This window comes from Neolamprologus multifasciatus, chromosome 15 (genome assembly GCF_963576455.1).
Source record: "Neolamprologus multifasciatus chromosome 15, fNeoMul1.2, whole genome shotgun sequence".
In the NCBI taxonomy this organism is placed as follows: domain Eukaryota; kingdom Metazoa; phylum Chordata; class Actinopteri; order Cichliformes; family Cichlidae; genus Neolamprologus; species Neolamprologus multifasciatus.
In genome coordinates this window covers 17,032,841-17,053,645 of record NC_140453.1, presented here as the reverse complement: position 1 = coordinate 17,053,645, position 20,805 = coordinate 17,032,841, and the positions used below count along the sequence as shown (strand labels likewise).

The following is a 20,805-nucleotide window of genomic DNA, read 5'->3' as shown; positions in this document are numbered from 1 at the left end:
TCTCTTGCTTTTAAGTAGCACCGGTGGATATTATTTCAAGTCAAGCATGAGTGAACGATTCGCCTGATAACAGCATGGGTAGGATGCAGCATAGATTCAGCTCCTCTGTGGACATAACAAGGAATTGTGGGTAGCCCCGAAGGGAGTTACGGCTTGACAAATATTTGAAGTGTAGCCCAGCTCTGTTTACCTCAGCCAAAGGTGCCGGTCAAAGCTTTTACTGATGAATTCTGCATCACAAAGGAGACAGAGCCAGAAGTGTCAGTCAGAGATATTTAAAAGGAAACATGTTTTACAGAGCGTCAGATGATATAAAATGTGCACTTGGTATCTCTGCTCTTACTTATTATACAACATTTTAATTGAGCAACTGATTTTCAGGAAATCTGTGAGAAATCATTAAGATTGATGTAAGGTCGCTAAAAGATCCCCAGTCTGCATGAACCTGCAGATTACAGTATATGTGATGCACTTCCAGAAACCAAGACTGAACACACAGTTGAACTCTGATTGTTTCACATTGTAAACATGTATTTGCATACTCTACATCAGTGTTTTAATCTTATGAAAACCATCCACATCGAAAGTGAAAATCACGACACCATCTAAGACATTACAAGAAATGTTCAGAAAGTGGAATTTGCCAAAAAACAAAGGCAGCAGACAGTTTGTTAATACCCAAAACATTTCTGTAAATCAAACATAGAAAAGAAAAGTCCCACAATGGGTTTAGTGAAAGGACCAACACTGAGATGTGTTCATATACAGAGTGCAATCAAAAAAAAAAAAAAAACTGTTTTGTTAGCAGGTCCATAATGCTTGCTTGATTATTTGCTGTGGAAATATATTATCCATTATCAGTGCATCCCTCAAGATAATTGGATTTGTACAGTGTTGTTTGACTGACTGATGTCACCTCCAATAAAAAGAAAGCTTTATAAAGGTATCTATTTTCCTTCATCATGGAGTCATTGTGGAAGTCCTTAATTATAAAACTGGACCTCTAGAAGAGCTGTGAAATTGGATGGAATGGACATATTTGTCACACTAGAAATATTATATTGATATCAAATTGATTCACAAATGGAAATACAGTGCATCAGGGAACCTGCTTTTATGCAGTAAAATGTCGAACCTGAACTTCTACAAGAGCTACAACTGCAAATCAGAAGAAGGAACCAGAAGAAACCATGCAGACATCATTGTCTTCTCCCAGGCCCGGTTGGGGCCAAAGGAGTTCTGATTTTTCCAGTGTTGCAGATCAGAGGCCAACAGTACAGTTCATGGATCCACGGTGGGAATTGTGCTGACCTTGTTGTTCCTGCTGATCCTGCGTTCTGGCTTCTGCTTTGGCACTTTGGTCTGGATCAGCTCCTCAGGCGTGTTACCCAGCGGTGGCAGTAGCCTTTTCTTGCTATTCCTGGTCTCAGGTAACCACTGAGGTGGCAGCTCAAAAGGTCCAAAACCAAACTGTGGGGAGTCCTCTGCTTCTGTAGGTGTAGCAGGTGCCACTTGTGATGAAGAGGCATAAGCGCATGTATGGACTGGAGAGGCCCGGGGGGCTATAACTGAAGGAGGGACCTCCTTGGTGATAACCAGCCCTCCTCCTGTGCCCTGCAGAGAGTCCTTTTTGTTAATCACTTCACCTCTGAGGCTTCCCATTCTTGACCCACCTTTCTGGTCATCTTTGGGCCCTGAGCCTTCTCCTGATCCTTGAGATGGGATCTCCACATCATTCTCCACATCCTCCTCCTCTTCTTCTTCAGACGGTCTGAAGATCTGCTGTTGGCCAATGTTAAACATCTCTAGAAGCTGACTTCCAGATCGACCAGCAGTCTCCAGTCCTACTGGCTCCCCAATTACGCCATCTGCTCCTAAAGAAGCCAGACCTCCAGTGCTAACCACGTTACGGCGGCTGTAACGTCTGTGAATCCTGGCCAGCAGGTCCAGACAGCTGTGACGCGCTGAGCGGTTAACAGTCAGAAACAAAAGTGGGTTGGTGAGCAAGGATACCTTAGGAAGCCAGAGGGCTGTGAGATATAGTGAGACAGGCAGCTCTTTAGCATCTGCCAAAATAGTGCGGTAAAATACTAAGGCCCCATAGGGCGCGCTGCAAGCTGAGAAAGCCAGTACCACAGCCAGAAGAGTTACATGAAGTTCGGCTTCCCTCTGGGACACGTATGGGATAGAGATGCTGTTCTGGGGAGTTCGCAGAGCTGCGATGATCGCCTTCTTCTTCTGGCTGGCACTTAGTGCTCTGCGGATCAGAAGCATGAGAAGGAAGACCATAGCCAGGGGGAGGATCACTGTGGTGATGTTGTAGATCAACACATACACCATGTGACTCAGCGAGCGGGCGGGGTCATTTGAGCAGGATGAGGTCACGTATACATCAGTCACATTGGTCACAGCAAAGACGGGGAGGCTGACCACAGTTGCATGGACCCAGATATAGATGACCAGATCTCGAGATCTTGCGTCTGAGATTTTCCTCTCCAGTGGGTACAAGACTGAGTAGTATCTACAGACAGAAAGACAAAGTAATTCAATGCTTAACAACATGTATTTGATATTTTTATCCATTTCCAATGTTCTAAACCCACTCAATGTCCATTATGCGTTTCCTACTTCACCTTCTAGAGGCTTATTCAGAGAAGGCTTTCTTGCCTTGCTGAATGGAAGAAGTAATGAGTAATCTGTTTTCGGGCTAAAATAGAAGCTAAAATCCACATAGGCTGTGAGGAAGGCTTTATTCCACTTTACACAAGTGCCACGCATGTTTGAGATTCCTCATGTTAGAACATTTCTTACAAGCAATTTCTTTTGAGTTATTTGGAGCTAGCTTGCTGACAAAGCCAACTAGCGTTAGCTGCTAATTTAGCAATCTCTCGTCCAAAAAGTTGTGACTTCTGGCTCAACAAAATAAATAAACCACTCACAACTCTAAGCACTTGTTACTACGCTATACTTGCTACTTAGCTCTCCTGTGTAATCTGTGGTTCCTTCTGTTTATCACTGAATACAGTAGCTAACTGCCTTCTCAGCCTGATTGTAGAGGAGAGCATATTAGCAATAGGTACAGGGCTGATAACAGCTGATAATGGTTATTAAATGGTCTGATAACATTCAAATCCAGTGCAGAATTTTTTACATCCTAAAGCTTGTAGCAAATCAAAAGAGGCATAGTTTTTATGATGTTCACACTGTGAAAAAAGTTTTTTCCTAAGCCAGAGTGTCACCTGAGTCCAGGCATACTGAAAATGCTCACGGAAATCCATCTTATCGTGATTTATGTGAAAATTATTTTAAAATAAACATCAAAAATACTGACATATGAGCTTGAAGGGGTTTAAGCAGAAAGGTAGTGCTGGTATAAAATTATTGAATCCATTATACAAGCTCCAAATAGACAAAAAGGTGAGAGGTGCAGTTTTCTGGGGGTTTTTTTTATGTAGTTACTAAATTTATCCTGCAGCCTCTTCACATATTTATTGTATTACATAGGCTTATTATTTGTCACAGCCATTTTGAGGTATTTTTATAAACAGGAAAAACAGGAAATTTCACAGGAAATGGACAAAGGTCAGTTATCTAAAAATAAAGCCATATGTACCATTTTTAGTGGCCACTTTGGATACATTCAATCATGAACATTTAGCCCTTTTTAGATCAAAGAATTTTAATTTATCCATGGTATATTAACTTCTGCAGAGGTTAAAATTATATGGGTGATCTCTTGATAACTGCAGTGCAGATAATAGCATGCAGATTGCCTCACATCCTTTTGTTTTCCCTTACTCATAAGGAGAGTAAACGAAATGAAAAAGTCATTACTACGATGTCCCTTGACTATCTTGTCTGTGCTGCAGTATGATTGTGTGTGTTCGTGTGTATGTGCACTGCAGTCCCAACCTGTGTACAGAATATCTACAGCCTCGATTACCCTCCTGGAGAATAAATAATTCATTGGTTTGATATCATTCTGACTGTACCAGTTGCTATGGAGGCAACATAATCTCTATAGCAGTGAAACGAGGGCTGGGAAGAGGTTGCAACAATACAAAGTCTCCCTGCAATCACTATAAAGTTGGTAGAGGATATTCACGTACTACTGCAGTCATCCATATTATCCATGGTATATTTTAATATTATAAATTAATATTCAGAAAAATGTGGCTTCTGTGCACTTTTATGCTCCATTTTGAACATGTCTATTTATGATATTTGCTATTTTTTCTGCATTATATACAGAAGCTGTGTTATCTTAAGCTGCAACATGCAAAGAGATAAAAAAAAAAAAAGATTCAATAAATATCATATAGTAATAAGTCATGTATACGATTCTGAAAAATGAACTGTTTTAGGTTTTCTCAATACTTGTATAAGTATATTTTTTATATTTCGTATAAGTCTGTGCATCTGTACTTGGGCTGCCCACTGTTTTCTATGCCAATTTTCTAATTTTTTAATTAATTTTTTTTAAGCAAAAACAACACTGGTGTGGAGAAAATACAAACATTAGAGCCACTGACTAACTACAGTCATTTTTACACATGAGTTCTGTACAATGTTGAGAGACTCAGCTGAGAACATTCTGTGAAAAAGGTAAACTATGGACAAAGTGCACAACAGGAAATAGTCAGCTTTAGGCACAGTTTTAGGAGATATTATACACATAACCAGCACCCACTTGCAATAATTAATGAAAGTAAAAGGTTAATTAAATGGTATAGCATAAGAAAATAAAATTAAACTAGTAAAACAATATGCTTCAAATACTTCAGCTGAGATAAAGTGGGGAAATAGTTAAAATTATCACCTGTTGATTTTATAGGTTTGCTCATTTACAAAAATGCAGAAAAGTAAATTACATAAAGGTTCAAAATTTGCATATCAGTGAGTGAAATAAGTACTTCATCCCCTACGAGCAAGTCAGAGTCTGTGTGCTAATGTGGCAGACAGATTGCGTTCAATCATTCAAACAATGACAAATACTCCTGATCTCAATTTATGTGTACAAACCACACCTGTCCAGAGAATCAATTTCTTCTATTCCAACCTCTCTACCACCACGGGAAACACTAAAGAGCTGTCAAAGGACATCAGGGACACAATTGTAGACCTGCACAAGACTGGAATGGGCTACAAGACCAACAGCAAGACGCTTTATGAGAAGGTGAGAACTGTTGGTGTGATTATTTGGAACTAGAAGAAATATAATGACCATCAATCATCCCCTATCTGGAGCCAGATCATGCCTCATGGGGTGAACTACACAGGACGAGCATGTTAATGATCTCAAGGCATTTTGGACCAAGAACATCATTGGTAACACACTGCGCTGTAATGTAAAGGATTAAGAGAAGGCTTGGAAGAAAGTTCTGGGGTCAGGTGAAACCAAAATCGAGCTCGTTGGCATCAGCTCGAGCCGCCGTGTTGGGATGAAGAGAAATGCTGAGGATGCTCCAAACTACCCTATCATCCCCACAGTGAAGCACAGAGGTGCTAAGGGTACCAGATGACTTCACTGCATCGAGGAGCCAATGGACAGGGCCATGTATAGTCATTTTGAACGAGAATTTTCTTCCCTTAGCCAGAACACTGAAGATGGGTGAATGGGTCTTCTAGCGTGATAATTACAAACATTAACCCCAGGTTAACAAAGGAGTGGCTAAAGAAGAAGCACATTAAGGTCATAGAGCGTCCTAACCAGTTTCCAGACTTCAGTCCTGTAGAAAATCTGTGGAGAGCGCTGAAGCTTTGAGTTGTCAAGCGACAGCCAAGAAACCTAAAGGAGTTGGAGAGTTTCTGTAAAGAGGAGTGGGCCAAAATCCCCTCTGAGATGAGGGTCAACCTGGTGACCAACTACCAGAAGTGTCTGTGCTTGGCAAAAAGTGTTTCTCCACCAAGTACTAAGGCGCGTTTTGCTAGAGGATGAAATACTTATTTCACTCAGTGACATGAAAATCAATTTGTAATCTTTGTGTAATGTTTTTTTCTGGATTTTTGGTTGGTAGTTTTTCTTTTCTCCATTAAAAAGAAACTACCATAAAATGAGAAACTATTCATTTAGTTGTAAGTGAGCAAACTTACAAATTCAGCAAATTCAAAGTGGTACTGGGAGGCCTGGGACACACGCTCCACCAATCACAACCCTGCACCTCCTCTTAACAGGGTGTTAAAAGAAGGTGTAGAGATGTTTTTCTGCTTTAAAAAAAAATCTTTCAGAGTTGGATTTCCAGGTGTTTAAAGAAAGAGAATTAGCCAAGTTGACTATGCTAAGCAACATATTGACAAACTGATCAGAGAGCTGATATAAAGGACCCACTTTTTTTGCCCCAAGCGGTCCATCCAGATACAGCGAGGTGAGTAGGAGGTGCATGTTAGTGTCTTTCAAAAGCATCATTTAAACACAGTGATTCTGGCTACAAACCTGAAGTGAGAAAAAATAAACACATCACTCATTTTACTGAAAGGATAGAGGGCTCTTTGGGTTTTGTAATTTCAAGCGCAATCCACACTTGATGACTGAAAACAAATGATGCTTCCCCTATCTACTTTAATTCTGTGTATACACTGAAAAGTATCATGTTTTTGCGTTTACCTGTCCAATGCGATGGCGCTGAAGCTCAGAACGGTGACAGAGCAGAAGAGTTTGTGGAGGAACTTGAGAGCTTTGCAGAGCACCAGCGTGTGAAGCCACAAGCAGCACCGAGGATTGGCTCCGAGTGCCACATCAAAGGGGATGCACACCAGGCCGGCACAGATACCAGACCATGCCAGGTTCTTGATGAATCGATTGGTCACTGTTTTAAAGACGTTTGTGCAGCAGGTGCACCACAACACGGTGGCATTACCTGTCGAGAGAAAGAAAGATGTTTAAAGATTTAAATGAGATTCAGTTTGCCTACTAACCTGCACCCCTCAGTAGTAACTACAATTATCAACTCCTATAAGTCTGCATCTCTGCCAGCCAGTCAAGTTTTGTTTATACGCACTCATTGTAATAAATGTAATGAAGATTTTATGAATTTAAAGGTTAGCTCCAAGGTTTGGTGTCACCAATCCTGCATCCAACCAAATGTGAAATATGGTTACAACTTGGTTTTCTGATCTTGAGTTAAAGTGTAGAATTATGGTCATATTATCAGTTCACATACAAAAACTTGAATTCTACAGTCTGTGTTGTCATCATTCTGACTCAGTTTAAATAAAGGTTGGAAACCTGATCGCTGGTACAAGCAGCCCTTTCCTTTTGTTGTGCTGGTATGAGTTTCTACCAGGCACACCATAGATCTCAAAGAAAAGACCTGGTTAGCTTGAAGACTAAATTGCCCATTGACAGGAAGGAAGGCTTACTTATCTTAGTGATCTGCTATAGCACAGATGAATGATTTCTCAGCTGCTTATTCCTGACGTCCATCCAGGACAAACACTGCGACTGAACAATGTAAGGAATGCAAGTACTTCTCGGACTGAGATTTAAGCCAACTGACAGATGTACGAAAGAAAAGAAAATGTGTCATTTTCAATCTGCTCGTTTTACACTTGCCATCAATGAACTCATCTGTGAACTGGAAGTCTTTACACATTCGATTGGAAGCTGCCTCACAGCAGGACGAGGCATCCGCTACCAAGAATACTGCTTCAAATCAAAATCAAACTCTTTATGAATTTGTCCAAAAAAAAAATGGGGAGGGGGGGGGGGGTTCAATTTGAATGTTATTATTTGCATCTGGACACCCCTTTTTACCCCCATTTTACTGCAAAAAGGCTTCCCCTGTGACAGTTCAAGGAGTTTCAGCCCCCAGACTTGCTCTTTCTTTTCTTTTCTTTTTATTTTTGGGGGATTTCTTGAAAAAAGTATGAAAATTGTTTAAAGGACAGCGCCTTCTTGTAAAGACTTGATGGCAGAGAACAGGACAGAATTACTGATGCAGGTGCCGCTAAAGCATAAAATAAAAAATATCCAAATGAAATAAATCTATATCAGCAATAACAAAACAAACAACAACAGGAGACAGTCATTGGAGACAAATTCGACCATAAAACCTTGTGACCTCACACAAATCATACCCACTCACACCAGATTAAGACCATCGCCTCCTGGAATTCACACAGATGAGAACTGACCCCACCTCACACACACACTTCCTTTTCAAGACTCTTCTGCCAATCACATGACATAAGACAATAAGCTGCCAGGTGGCACTGGTTAAATCAAGTTATGTTTTCATAGAAAAGTCTTCCACTGTACTTCACTAAATACCATCTAATAATGTTTTATAAGGCAAACAAGGAATGAAATGATTTTAAACATTGGTTGATTTCTATCATAATTATTGATCATACTGATTATTTTTGCAGGTCTGCAGGATCAGTTCCACCTGAACCAAGCGAGACCACAATTGATGACTGCAAGGAAGAAACAACATTTTTATGTTTCTATTTTGCTCTGCATAATTTGAAGTGACAAAGTGGTAACGATTAGTAATTAAGTTTCAAAAGGTGAACTTTTTCCTTCTTGCACTGCATTAACTCATGTCAGGTCACATGGGACCCTGTGTGATTTCAGCTCCTTCAAAAGTAATTACCCACAGAGTGTTAGCTGCACTCTGGCTGAGAGCAAGATGTTCTGCAGTGAAGGAAACCATTTCACATTTTTCCTGAGACCTGTGCTTTAAAAAAAGGTCTCAGTTTGTCAGAAGAAAACCGCATTCATCGTCAGGTGGATGGGAGAATAGAAAAGTAACCATAGTTTATAAAACTAAATGAAACAGTCGTGAGAGAGAAAAAATACCTTTTCTATGAAAGCAAGGTCGTATATAACAACCACTTATCCCTGATTTCTGTTGTTATGTACCTCAGGAGGTTTCAAATGGAGGCGGAAGAAGCTGTTTTCAGCAGGACATGGTGTGCTTTAACTATGTAGAACTCGATTAACGTGCTGTGATACAGAATAGCACATAGGCGTGGTATTTCAGAGAAACCCTGGTAAAAGTACATTCTGCTAGGCTGACTAATGTGGAATAATTAAATCAGCACAAATATTCATTATTTCAAATGCAAACTACATAAAAAGAATGTTTATTACAAATGTCTGTTCATACGGTATGTTGACATTTTATCTTGCTGCCTTTGGTCTCTAATGTAAGGCAATTAATACCCAGTCTTTCAAAAGAAAGAAAGAAAGAAAGGAAGAAAGAAAGAAAGAAAGAAAGAAAGAAAGAAAGAAAGAAAGAAAGAAAGAAAGAAAGAAAGAAAGTGTGATACTACATTTATAAGGCGATAAAACTATTACTTAAGATATTTTTGTCTAGATCATTTCCAGAGTCATGCTACCATGTAATGTTCAAAGCAGATTTCAATAATCAAAATACAAGAGTTGATTTTTATCTTATAGATTTCAGACAGAAAATTAAAACCAAATTTAATCTCTGTTAAATACTCATAGAAACTGGTAGCTGCCAAAGATAGAAAACTGCTGTGACAAAAACCAAAAATCGTTTTATTTTTTGTTTTTTCAGGACTTGTATTGTCTGAAAAAACAACATCACCTTGTACTTTTGAGCCCAGAATGCTCGCTGGGCATTTGAGGAACACCTTGGTAACCATAGTCAGAGCAGCCAATAGCAAGAGAGCGCAAACAGTACGGATGATTATTTTGCCCGCTTAACAAATGGCACCCTAACTAGCGGTAGCAGCAACGTGGTCTGCTTCAAATTGAGCTGGATCATTTTCCTATTGATGTCTAAACACATGCTGTTCGACATGCTAAGTACACTTAACAGTTTTTTACTTACATCCTGGTGATTTATAATTAACCTAGTTTTAGTGACAGGTTCATTTAGGAGCAGTAACCGCAGAGCTAGTCAGCCACATAATTCCTCACAGACCTTAATACAACTGTTGGCGAAGTCAGCCAGTGCCATGCACACTGTGACACATTAATGAGATTTGCAGTAAAACTCAAATCTTTGCCTTATCAGTAAAACTGCATAATTATGGCAGCAAATGTTATACATTTAAAAAAATCTAAATTTTGAGGAATATGTATTTTCCCTTTCTAGGAGAGTTAGATGAGAAAACTGGAATGGCTCGCACATCTGTGCATTTAGACGGGGGGGGGGGGGGGGGGGGGCATTTCCTGCTGATGCCTCTCTCTTCAGTTCAGTTTAGCTTATATTTTAGGAAGAGTTACAGCTTTCTAATGGGGCCTATCTAGGTCTGTTTCTGCAATGAAATGACTGCGTCAAACTAATTTCCTCTTTATTTATGGTGTAAACAAACAAGATTTCCTAACTGGTCAACTTTGGAGGTATTAGGCATGTTTGGAATTTAGCACTTTCCCCTCCTACCAGGGTTTAAGCGGTTATCCTTAAAGGCATGAGACAGAAATGCCCTTCTGATCCAAATCTGAAAACACAACAAGTGTTACAGAAACATTTCTGAAACGTGACAAAATCAGAATGAGACTAGGGTCACATTTGAGAAGACTGCGTTTCTACACAACTTAAAGATAATAATGTAGAGCATTACAATGCAGTGGTTAAGTGGTGTAAAAATAACTCCCCAACTTCGAACGCCTTTCACCACACCCATCAACAAGTGCCCATGATTCTCTGGCAAGCTGCACACTTCCTATCTGGACACACGCGTATCCAGGTGGGAACATTGAGGAATTAAATGGGATATTTAACACCTGCCAAAGTACTCAGCAAAGTACTTTTGCTGAAACCACTATATGGCTATATGTCAGTCAACTCCCAAAACAGCATTTTACAGCACAGTGTGGCTTTTCAGACCCGTTAATCAGCAAACCAGCTTGATGTTAAGCCAAGGATCCCAACATTTCAAAACATAAAGCAAAAGACGAAGGGGAGGCAACCTTAAAAGAAGCAGAGGAATTTCTATTGTTAATTACTTGTGCTGGAAAACAAACCTTCAAATTTAGATACCAGGGTTTTTTTTCCACTAGAGAGACTGTTCGTTGGCCTAATTTGTGATAGAAAAACCCTTCTTACATATCCATATCCATGAGTTCAAATGCTCCACATTCATGCATTTTAGCTTAATGTTGTTCAAAGCTTCAAAGGAGATCCTACAGTTATAACTTATTAGTCTTATTAGTGTTGTTTTGTTGCACACATCTACAATGTGTGTTAAACAAAATCTTTTAAATTTAAAAAAAAAATGTCATTCTTCTCGAGTTTGAGTATTTCAGACCCAGAAGGTGGATGATTCAGCGAGTTAATACCGATACAAAGTGCACAAACTAAGTGAAAACAATCTGCATCACTGAGAATTTAATGAGCTCTGGATGTTACCACATCGAGGCTTTTCAACAAATTTGCAGTTTGTGCAACATTTAATTTCCTTCACCTTCGCACATCTCTCTGTGCCATAAGAGAAGAAGTCATAAGCAGATACAGAAGGCAGTTACTTTTACCACACATTTATCTTTTCCATGTCAAATGCCTCGGGTAATAAACATGAATCCTTCCACGATTTGTATTGATGTGCCCAAGTTGTTAATGACACAGATGCCTCCAAAACAGACATCTCCCCATAAAAATTGCATGGTTTTTTTTCCCCTTTCAGCCAGTGATGCAGGTTTTCTTTTGGGCACTAAAACCCCCATAGAGACAACAAAGTGCCTACATAATGGAACCAGCATATCCTGCTCATCTATGATAATAAGTGATGTCTGAATATAAATATGATGCAGCTAGGCTTTTATCATACAACCAAAGCCTTTTTTGAAATCATTAAAAGTAGCTTGAGAATTGACCACAGACACTTTTTTAGGGGACTCAACTTCAAAAGACAGCCCCGTGGAACCGTCATCAGTTTAACACTCATCATTTTATGCTGCAGGTAATATAATGCATGTATTTAAAGGTGCCCACTGATGAAGTGTTCAGTTTCTGATTGGTCCTGAAATTGATTCAGATATCTGATGCTAATCATCTTTATTTTTTCCAATAATAATTATTACTGTGGTTATTGTGATTATTTCATTAGCAAAGGGGAACCTATTACTGTTATGGCACACACAGTCTGTTTGTATTTTATCACTCAGTGTCTTATAGCTGTCATTAATATGTCTCCAAGAATCTTAGTGACCACACAAAGGTGCCCTGTTGTATTGACGTTAGAGAATTTATGCTATTCACCTTCCTGGAAGTGGGTTTGGTTCGTTGGTGTATGTATTCCTTGCGACACGTAGAGCATGCAGAAAGAAACAAAAAGGCATTTTGAGCCATGCTGCCAGAGGGCAATTTTTACAGCTAGTCAGGGCACGCTTCTCTGACTCTGCACATTGCACTGAATAGCAGGAGGTGGCACTGGATCAAAGCAAGTCATTTGGATGGTTTTTTTGTAGTTGTCCGTTTTGTATCAGTTTCACAATATTTCATCATGGTGAGCTGTGCTCCTGCTTCTCACTGAGCTCATATGTTTCCATACAACACTAAGGCTGTGTGTGTTTCTGTAGCTGGGCAAAGAGGGCAACACAAAAACATTTGCGACAAATAACACATTTATTTGTAGCAATCATTAGAAGCAGGTTAATTATGCTTCTGGCGATCTATATGATGGAGACGGGATGTCAAAGCCAGGAGTGTGCAAGAGCAGTAGATTATTCTACACAGCTCCTTCCACACTTATACCACCATCATCATCACTGATGTCTAGTCAACACATATTCAGCTCTAAGGAAGTTTAAAACATGTAAGTTACTGCTACTATTTTCAGTTTTCTGGTGGAAAAAAAACAATAAAAATCTTCTTTGCTGACTTAAATATACAGCAAATTTTGCCAAAGTATTTCTGCTTATTTTAAATGGAATGCATCCACGCCAAACCAGAAAATCAGGAGTTATATGTGTGACTGGTTTAGTGTTATTTGAATGGTTTTAGCACCTTGATCAAACTTATACATGACTGCAGGGGGCTGAGATTCTTTTTAAACATCCTATATTCAGAACACATAATGTGAAGCCTATGTGGGGATAACTAAGTGATAACACATCTTGGCATTTTTGGCATTTTAAGTGTGGTGGGCTGTGAGGGAAGGTAAGCAGGTGACATGGGCAGTGGGTTGTTTACATTTGGCAGCTGCTGGTGGTTTTAACGGGATATTAGATTAAAAATAATAATAATGTACACTTGTAGCAGTTTTGTTTGTTTCTAATAAACTGGCCTACGCACTCATTTATGTGATGCTTGTCTTACTTTTTAGTCGTCATTTGAGTTTTCTTTTAGTAGAAGATACTAGTTTTACTAGTTTACTATTTCATACTGACCAGAAGATGATTGATTGGCTGACTGATAAACGCTGGAAAAAGTCTCAGATATTTCAAATACATTCTACTGGGACACAGGTTGTCCGCACAGGAAGATCCCCTAACACAAATCTTAGAGTCTCACTGTTTTCAATGGTATTTGAAAAGCGGTGCCCTGTAGTTCAAAACCTGTGCAGCTGTTTAATCTAAATTAAGAAGAAATGAATAAGTAAATACATAAACGAGGCTGGGTTTTTAATATGTTTATGATTCCCTACTGAGTTTGCATTGAATGTGTGGGAGTACTGAGCGGACTTACCGATCAGCGAACCTAGGAGGATGAAAACCTGAACGGTGGTGGTGAAGTCCCGGTAGGCTTGCTCTCGCACGAGTCGCTGCCGCTCGTCCAGCCCGGTGCCCTCGTCAGGCGGGCTGCTGTCCCACCGGGTCGATGGGCTCGAGGCGTTCAGTAGATCCAGCCAGAGGTGGGCTGCTGTGAAATTGACTGCACCGTCCCCCACCATCGCTGCCCGGCTCCCTGCACTATCCATGTCGATTCACGCCGAGATCCTAAATATGCCTTTCTGTTGTTGTTGATGTTTGTTTGTTTGTTTTTCAAGAAAGCTGACAAAGAGTCAACAGCCAAGAGTAAAGGGGCATTTCTGACCTGCTTTTTTTTTTTATAGTAAAAAGGGGGATAATCGACATATCACATCTTATGTTGCACGGGAGATCTCCATGAAGATTTAACGCGGACACAGGCAGGAAATGCGTTCCTCTGGCAGCAATGAGATGATCTTTTGTCAGTAATTATGTCTGATAAATTAGGGAGGAAAATGCATGTTAAAATAATCCCAGTCTGTATCAAAGCACGGGGAGATGGAAAGCCTACGCTGTATGCCCCATATTTCCCCAGTAATGCGGATGCACGGCAGAAATCGGTCACTGAAATCCGTGCGCAGTGTGGCTGGATGGATGCTGGACTATCTGACACCCAGTGCACCTAAAACCACACCGGTTTGCGAAGTGTCCATTCCGGGAACGACGCCTGCAGCACCGAGAACACAGCACCATCACCCCTCGCCGTCCAGAAAAAATAAATAAATAAATAAAAATATGTGTGGCTGACAGACTGTTACTCCTGCTGCCGCTGCCAATCGCACTGTCAGAGGCCGTTTATTGGTAGACTGGATGGTGCGGGGAGCCTGCAACTGAATATTTAACAGCGTGAGGTGCAAGACTGAAGAGGAGAGCCCTCCTCTTCATGTAGCACCGAGAAACTCCACTTAATCTTATGAATGACAAGCAGCATGGAGGAAGAGGAGCCTGGCTGATACCGAGAAATAAAGGTAACGATTGGCTACATTCCTAATAGGCTGTTAAATCACTAAAAAAAATACTTTAAGGAAATACTTCATTACATTACTTCACCTTAAAAGTCGTGTTTCTAAGCACTCTATAAACCTTTATATTGGTCAAAAAGGGGGGATTAAGGATTAAAATTCAAAAACAAGGGTAGGTTTAACTTCACTCTCTTTTCACACTGACCCTGTTGTCTTGGTCAGTCTGTACTCTCATGGGAGCTTGCGACATTCCTCTTATGGTTGCTGAAAATACCAAAAATAACCCCGTACCAGAGGACATTTCATGGATCACTTAGCGTTTTAATTAATAATGGAGTAATACTTTCTTTTGGAAAATACCATGAAAAAAATGTTTAAATGTAGAATTTGTGCCATTTAAATACACTCCATGTTTACCTGTTTGTTAAATAAGATCAGAACATCCTATTACACAGAAAATCCACATTTTCATGTGATCAAAATATCAGTGAGGGACATATGTCTGTATGTTTTTCCCAGCTTTCGAATGAGACTCCCTTCTCTGGTGCAGTGTACTCTCAGATCCTTGCTCAGATCATCACAGTATATTCACATCCTTGAAACAGGCATGGAAATAAAACCAGCACAGCAGGATTTATAATAGTATTTACATATTTGCTTTTGCTTTATTATAGGTTATATTGTACATGACAACAAATTTCTTTCATTTTTTGGGCAAACATCAAATATTTTTTACAAAGATCACTTTTTTCAGCTTTCTTAAAATACAGAATTATTCAAGTCTCTATACAATTTAAATATCACATTCATTTCAAATACAGCTAGATAAGTACCAGAAAGATAAAACAAGATTAAAGAAGCTTAACTATTGGTTTTCAGTAGGTGATTCCATAACATGCTACCGTTTTGTTAGTTTTCCACTCAAACTGAAGTTACAAACTGCTTCATGCATTTTCACCAGTTCAGATGCCCAAAAATCTGGCACCAGCACCACATATTTACCCCCCCCCCCCCCCTTTTTTTTTTTTTTTTTTTTTTGCTATACAACATTAAACAGTAAAAAAATAAGTTACAAATAGCACAAAAGCAGAACTGGTTCTGTACTAACATCATGTCAGTGGAGAAGTTATCATATGTAGCTTATTTTATAGGTAGACATTTTGTCAAGTAACTGCAGGAAAAGTCCAAGTGTCTTCTACTTTTGTGAGATACTTCAACAAAACAATCAAGTTTGACCTGATGGCTGTGGCTTATGACGTAGACCACTACTCAGACCTTGAGTCTGCATCAAGAAGTGGGGATGACACTAAATTCAACACCCAACCCCAACAAAACTCTGTAGGGTAAAGCAGCTTTATGTGCAGTCCATTTACATTTCCTTCCCATGATAAGTCAAAATCTCTGATTCTTTTTGCTATAGAAGATTTTTTGCTACAAGCTTGTGTCATACTGAAAAAAACTCATCTGAAACCAAACGGTTGTTGGAGTGTTTCCGATGCAGAACACTAGAAGGTTAATGGAGTTCTCACAATTTTATTAATTAGAAAATACAGGCAAGCATTTCTAAGAACAACCATTCAGAGATGCTTGATGGATTAATAAAGTATCAAGTGCTCTTGTTGCCCAAGTGGGTCTTGAAGAACTCCTGGACTCTTTCCCACAGGTCCAGCTGAGCCTCAGAGTGGGCTTTTGGCTCCCCACCAAACACCACAACACTCCCTACAGCTGGATGAAAGCCAGAAGAACAATAAGGCATGTACGGCACATCCAGAAAGTGACCAGCTTTTGGATAAGTAACAACCTCGTAGGATTTTTTGCCATGCTTTTTCAAAATTTCAGCAGCCTGACTGGCAAAAAACGTGCTGTTCCAGTTGTGGTCATCTTCAGAAGCAGCAAACAGGAAATGGCAGGTGGCTCGTTCAATTGGAATCAAAGACGCCCTGTTCTTGCCCTTGGTGGGGTCTGGTAAGGCGTCACGTATATCTACAAGCCCAGACTCTGTGAATTTCACATTCTCCATGACAGGGGGCAGTGGCGGGAATACAATGTCTTTGTAGTGTAAAGGAAGCACAGTGTTTGCATTACAGGCATTAATACAGACAGTCGCTGAGATCCCAGAGAGAAAAGATGACATGCCCAAAGCCAAGGCACCACTATGAGAGATTGATATGACGCCAATCCCAGGACCTTTCACCTGAATCAAGAGGTTTTATGTTAGTTAACCTTTTTAAAGTAACAGGTGCACAACTGGTAATACAGTGCAGATCACAAATTGATAGACACTAGCATTTCTTTGTTCTTTAGGCTCAGCTTCAGTTAGAATGGGTTTACTTCAAAAAAGAAAGATATGTGAAAAGAGGAGAAAAGGGAGCAGCTCATATTGTTATCTGTTCAAGATGCTGGGAGTTCTGCAATGACTGAGAGACATTTAATTGTGCAGTAGAGGACAACAACCTTGTTATATATATCCAATGTGACCAAAGAGGGAGATTATCCTTAGCTGCACAAGTCAATAAACTAATTTCAGTTCAAGAAATATGAGAACAGGGTGTTGTATGCTCACTAGGACTAACAAAGTGTTTGCTGTTGTTTCCATGTCTGACAAATACTTTCTTTAAAATATAAAACTAAATTTTGCTTGTCTTTGTGTGTTTCTACTCAATTACTTTTGAACCCCTAAACACTTTGTAATGTTATGGAACTATTACTACCACAGATCATTACACCTTGCTGTAAACCTCCAAAATCAAAATTACTTATGGCCAATTAACTATTTCAACTAAAGAAAAAAATGACAAAAAGCTTGTAATATTTTAAGACTTAAGAAATATAGAGGTTTCATCATTAATCCATGATGGTGATATCAGAAGAAAAGCCAGCAGGTGGCAACATTGTCACACTAGACACAAATATAGGCCTCTATCTCAAATCCACTTCAAATGCAGATGTTTGAGCAATATTTTCACAACCTTCACATACATAAGATGCATGACATTGAATTACTTCTAATAAATATGTCCTTTGCTGTTTGCTCTTTAATACTAACCTCTGGCCGCTTCCTCAGGTATGTGACCGCCTCCTCGAAATATTCCAAATCCAGGTTTTTAGGGTTTTTTGGGAGATCCTGGTAACGAAAATAAGCCAGTGCCAGAACAACAAAGCCTTTACTTGCCAAGAGGCTGGATCTGGGTTCAGTAAGACCTCCACCAAAAGTGTACAAATCTACAATTCCTGGGAATGGGCCATTTCCTAAAGGGGGGGACAGTTAGACAGTTAATGTTGACTTGATACCTAATTTTGTGAATAATTTGTTAAAATCCTACTAACCTGGTGGTATGAAGAGGACACCTCGTATTCTGCCCTCTTGTAAAGGTATTCTCTTCATCCCCTCAATCATGTATCCTCTCTCATTAGATTCAGATGCTAAAACCTCGCCAGTCTCTCCATCAAGAGCCTCCAGGGCCACACGTGTTGGGCTGAGCACATCCTTCTTCATGAGTTTAGTGTGTGGTGCGTCTGGTGCAAGGGCCCAAAACAAACCCATGGGCTCCACGCCGGTGTAACTACCGCCCAGAGAGGGTGTGCAGAAGACATCCACCTGACCACTTTCATCTGCTTTGTACAGGGCAGAGGCTTTGAAAATGACACCTTTGTCATCAACCAGTTTGGACTTCAGCTCCACTGGTTTGTGAGGAGTGAGTCCCTCTACTTTTACCCGCACCATCTTGTCAAAGAAGCTGCGAACACTGGGGAGAATTTTCAAGCAGATCTGTGATTGCGCCATTTCAGCTGTTTAAGATGGGAATGGTTGTTTCACTGTAGCCTGGAATCGTGTCACTGCACCTGTCAAGGCAATTGAGAAATTTAATTTCAATTTAATATTGAAATAGCAATATACCCGGTAAAGAATTTGGAGAATACATGGGGTATTGCAGGATGTGTTCCCTCCAGCCTTGTTGGTGAGCCTTGTACATTAGAATGACGGCATTGACACAAGACCACAAATGAAATTTAAGAATAAAATGGATAAATTTAAGTGAAAGTAACCAAATGAGCACTATAATGTACACGTTGTTATTAAAATGAACCTTTTACGCACAATAAGAGAGTGAAGAGTCACATTGGCACAGTTATCAGGGGACACTATGGTCTGTCACACTTTCTAGCTAAAGTGTTTAAGTAAGAAATGGTTTGATGGTCATCGGTTGATGGGAAAGACTGCTGTCACGCTGAGATTGAGCAGCCATACGGCGTCACACAGTAATGTTTAACTGGGTGAAAGGTCAAGAAATTCTTTCGTTTTCTCCGGTTGACAAAACAACAACGGTACAAAACACAAACAAGCTAACTTGAGTTGCTTTCATTGTTTGAGCTAGCTATAGTTGTGGGCAACCAACAGCCTAAAACCAGGTCAAAATGTTTATATCAATATCAGAATTAACACAACCCCTCTCCAGTCTGACCGTACCTGTCCAACCTTGAAGCTTTAATGTACAAAATCGATGCTAACAACGGAAGTAGCGCTGTCCAAGTAGAAAGCAAGCGGAAGCAGCCTCTTATAAAAACGGGGGCGTCGGGAGTACGATTTAAGATCACCTGTAGCTTTGTCGTGTTTGTATTGCGTTAGTGTAACACTCTTTTTTACCCTGGTTTTCTAAATATGCCTTTCAAAATGTCAAAAGTGAGAGACATTTTTATTTCATGACAGTTTGAGAAGAATTGTTATCACCACCGCCCCCACCATCCGCAATGTAACCGTCCATAATATTTCGAACCAGGTGATCTGTCATAAAGTGATCGTCTGCTATAGCGTGATTTCTAATGTTTCTATACGATTTTATGCCTAATATATTTGCTTATGTTGGTAACCTGTAGTCAATTGGACTTACAAAGGGTTTATATAAAAATAACAAAATTGCCTGTTTTGCAAGTGTGTTCATGAATCTACGTTATTGTACCTACTCAGTTTTCTACAGTATAATCAGTTCAATCATTTTTGGCTACTTAAAGTATCCTTACAGAAAATTTATGTTAAGTTTGTCGCAATTTCTGCTGCACATTGATTCACATAGACATTCACATTCACATACAATTTTAATGTCAGTTCCTGTTTTTATATGGATAAGTAAAGGATACATACTTACAATTTAAAATCATTCATGAGAAATATGTCTGAGGTGTGCTTGACAGATTATGGGGCAACTCATTTATATAACTAAATACCAGTAATCATCCATTTTTATCACGACACTAGAATGTAAATGAGTGTAAATTAACACATTTCTAATGATAAAGTAATTTATACGGAGATCTTTTTTTTTTTTTTTTCCAGCAAATATCATGAAGTAAAATACCTATACATGTAGGTAAGTAGTCGATGGAGCCACTAGATGTCAGCAATAGTACAGACTTCTAATGCACAGTCTCACTCAAAGATAATACAGGCTACTTTACATATAGCCTGCGGTCTTCTGTACAAGACTAGCACTTTTTATATATACATATATCTTAACACAGAATAGACATTTGCATCCAGAGCATGCCCTAGTCTTATCTGTGTGAACACAAATCCAGAACAGAACATGATAAGTCATATCTCATTTACTTATCTAATGTATTTCAATGTAGAGCGAGTGATATTAGTTGATAAACCACCTTATTGCATACATTTTAATTTTTATGAACAAAGCGGTTGGACAGTGGGTGTCCTGCTTCTTGTTTCTCTCCTGGGTATGTAGGAGTTTCTTTACAAGACTCAGTGGCATGTCTAGGTGTCAAACTGGAGTCTTAGCATAATCCTATAACTGGCTGACCTTTACATGGGCCTCTGTTATCAGGGAGATTTCTTCTCGGGGAGAGGAGAAGAGAAAGGAAACTTTTGTGGAAAGAGGGGAAATTAAAACATGACAAGGGTGTGAGTAGGGATTAGGACGGCATCCAAATTTAAAAAAAAACTGGAGAGGGTAAATTTTAAAAAATGTGTTTTAAAAGCTATGCAGACACAACACGTTGGCAAAACATTAAACAATCGTCAAAATTAGTGATCTCTTATTGGACTCTGAGGGATTTAAAAGGAAATTATTCACGTGACTCGAATGGATTTAAGAGGATAAGAGAGATTACTGTATGATAGGGATGAAATTAAACTCACATTAAAGATAAATCTGGTTAATATCA

General features: G+C 39.5%; 2 protein-coding genes across 3 annotated transcripts; both read right to left on the bottom strand.

The window, feature by feature from the left end:
- Positions 1-788: 788 nt before the first annotated feature.
- On the bottom strand, positions 789-15,149 carry gpr176 (G protein-coupled receptor 176). Its single transcript, XM_085132685.1, has 3 exons — positions 13,605-15,149; positions 6,605-6,857; positions 789-2,521 (listed from the first exon to the last, which is right to left on the bottom strand). Exons 1-3 carry the CDS (start codon positions 13,834-13,836, stop codon positions 1,282-1,284), a joined length of 1,725 nt encoding a protein of 574 aa, XP_084988811.1. The 5' UTR covers positions 13,837-15,149; the 3' UTR covers positions 789-1,281.
- Positions 15,150-15,261: 112 nt separating this feature from the next.
- On the bottom strand, positions 15,262-19,225 carry LOC146501860 (acyl-coenzyme A thioesterase 1-like). Of its 2 annotated transcripts, XM_085132687.1 has the most exons (5): positions 19,097-19,225; positions 17,956-18,471; positions 17,675-17,877; positions 16,447-16,822; positions 15,262-16,353 (listed from the first exon to the last, which is right to left on the bottom strand). In XM_085132687.1, the coding sequence occupies exons 2-5, from the start codon at positions 18,410-18,412 to the stop codon at positions 16,235-16,237; spliced, it is 1,155 nt and encodes a 384-aa protein (XP_084988813.1). In that variant the 5' UTR covers positions 18,413-18,471; positions 19,097-19,225; the 3' UTR covers positions 15,262-16,234. The 2 variants fall into 2 exon arrangements, with proteins under 2 accessions (XP_084988813.1, XP_084988812.1); XM_085132686.1 differs by having other exon boundaries at positions 15,262-16,822.
- Between the last annotated feature and the right edge of the window lie 1,580 nt (positions 19,226-20,805).

Excerpts from the sequence above, each read along its gene's own strand:
- LOC146501860 (XM_085132686.1), bottom strand. The coding sequence starts at position 18,412 with ATGGCGCAATCACAGATCTGCTTGAAAATTCTCCCCAGTGTTCGCAGC. Across the intron at positions 17,878-17,955 it reads TGTCCTCTTCATACCACCAG|GAAATGGCCCATTCCCAGGA; the intron begins GTTAGTAGGATT and ends CCCCCCCTTTAG. Across the intron at positions 16,823-17,674 it reads ACCTGAGGAAGCGGCCAGAG|GTGAAAGGTCCTGGGATTGG; the intron begins GTTAGTATTAAA and ends CTCTTGATTCAG.
- gpr176 (XM_085132685.1), bottom strand. The coding sequence starts at position 13,836 with ATGGATAGTGCAGGGAGCCGGGCAGCGATGGTGGGGGACGGTGCAGTC. Across the intron at positions 6,858-13,604 it reads CCTCCTAGGTTCGCTGATCG|GTAATGCCACCGTGTTGTGG; the intron begins GTAAGTCCGCTC and ends TTCTCTCGACAG. Across the intron at positions 2,522-6,604 it reads AGCGCCATCGCATTGGACAG|ATACTACTCAGTCTTGTACC; the intron begins GTAAACGCAAAA and ends TTCTGTCTGTAG.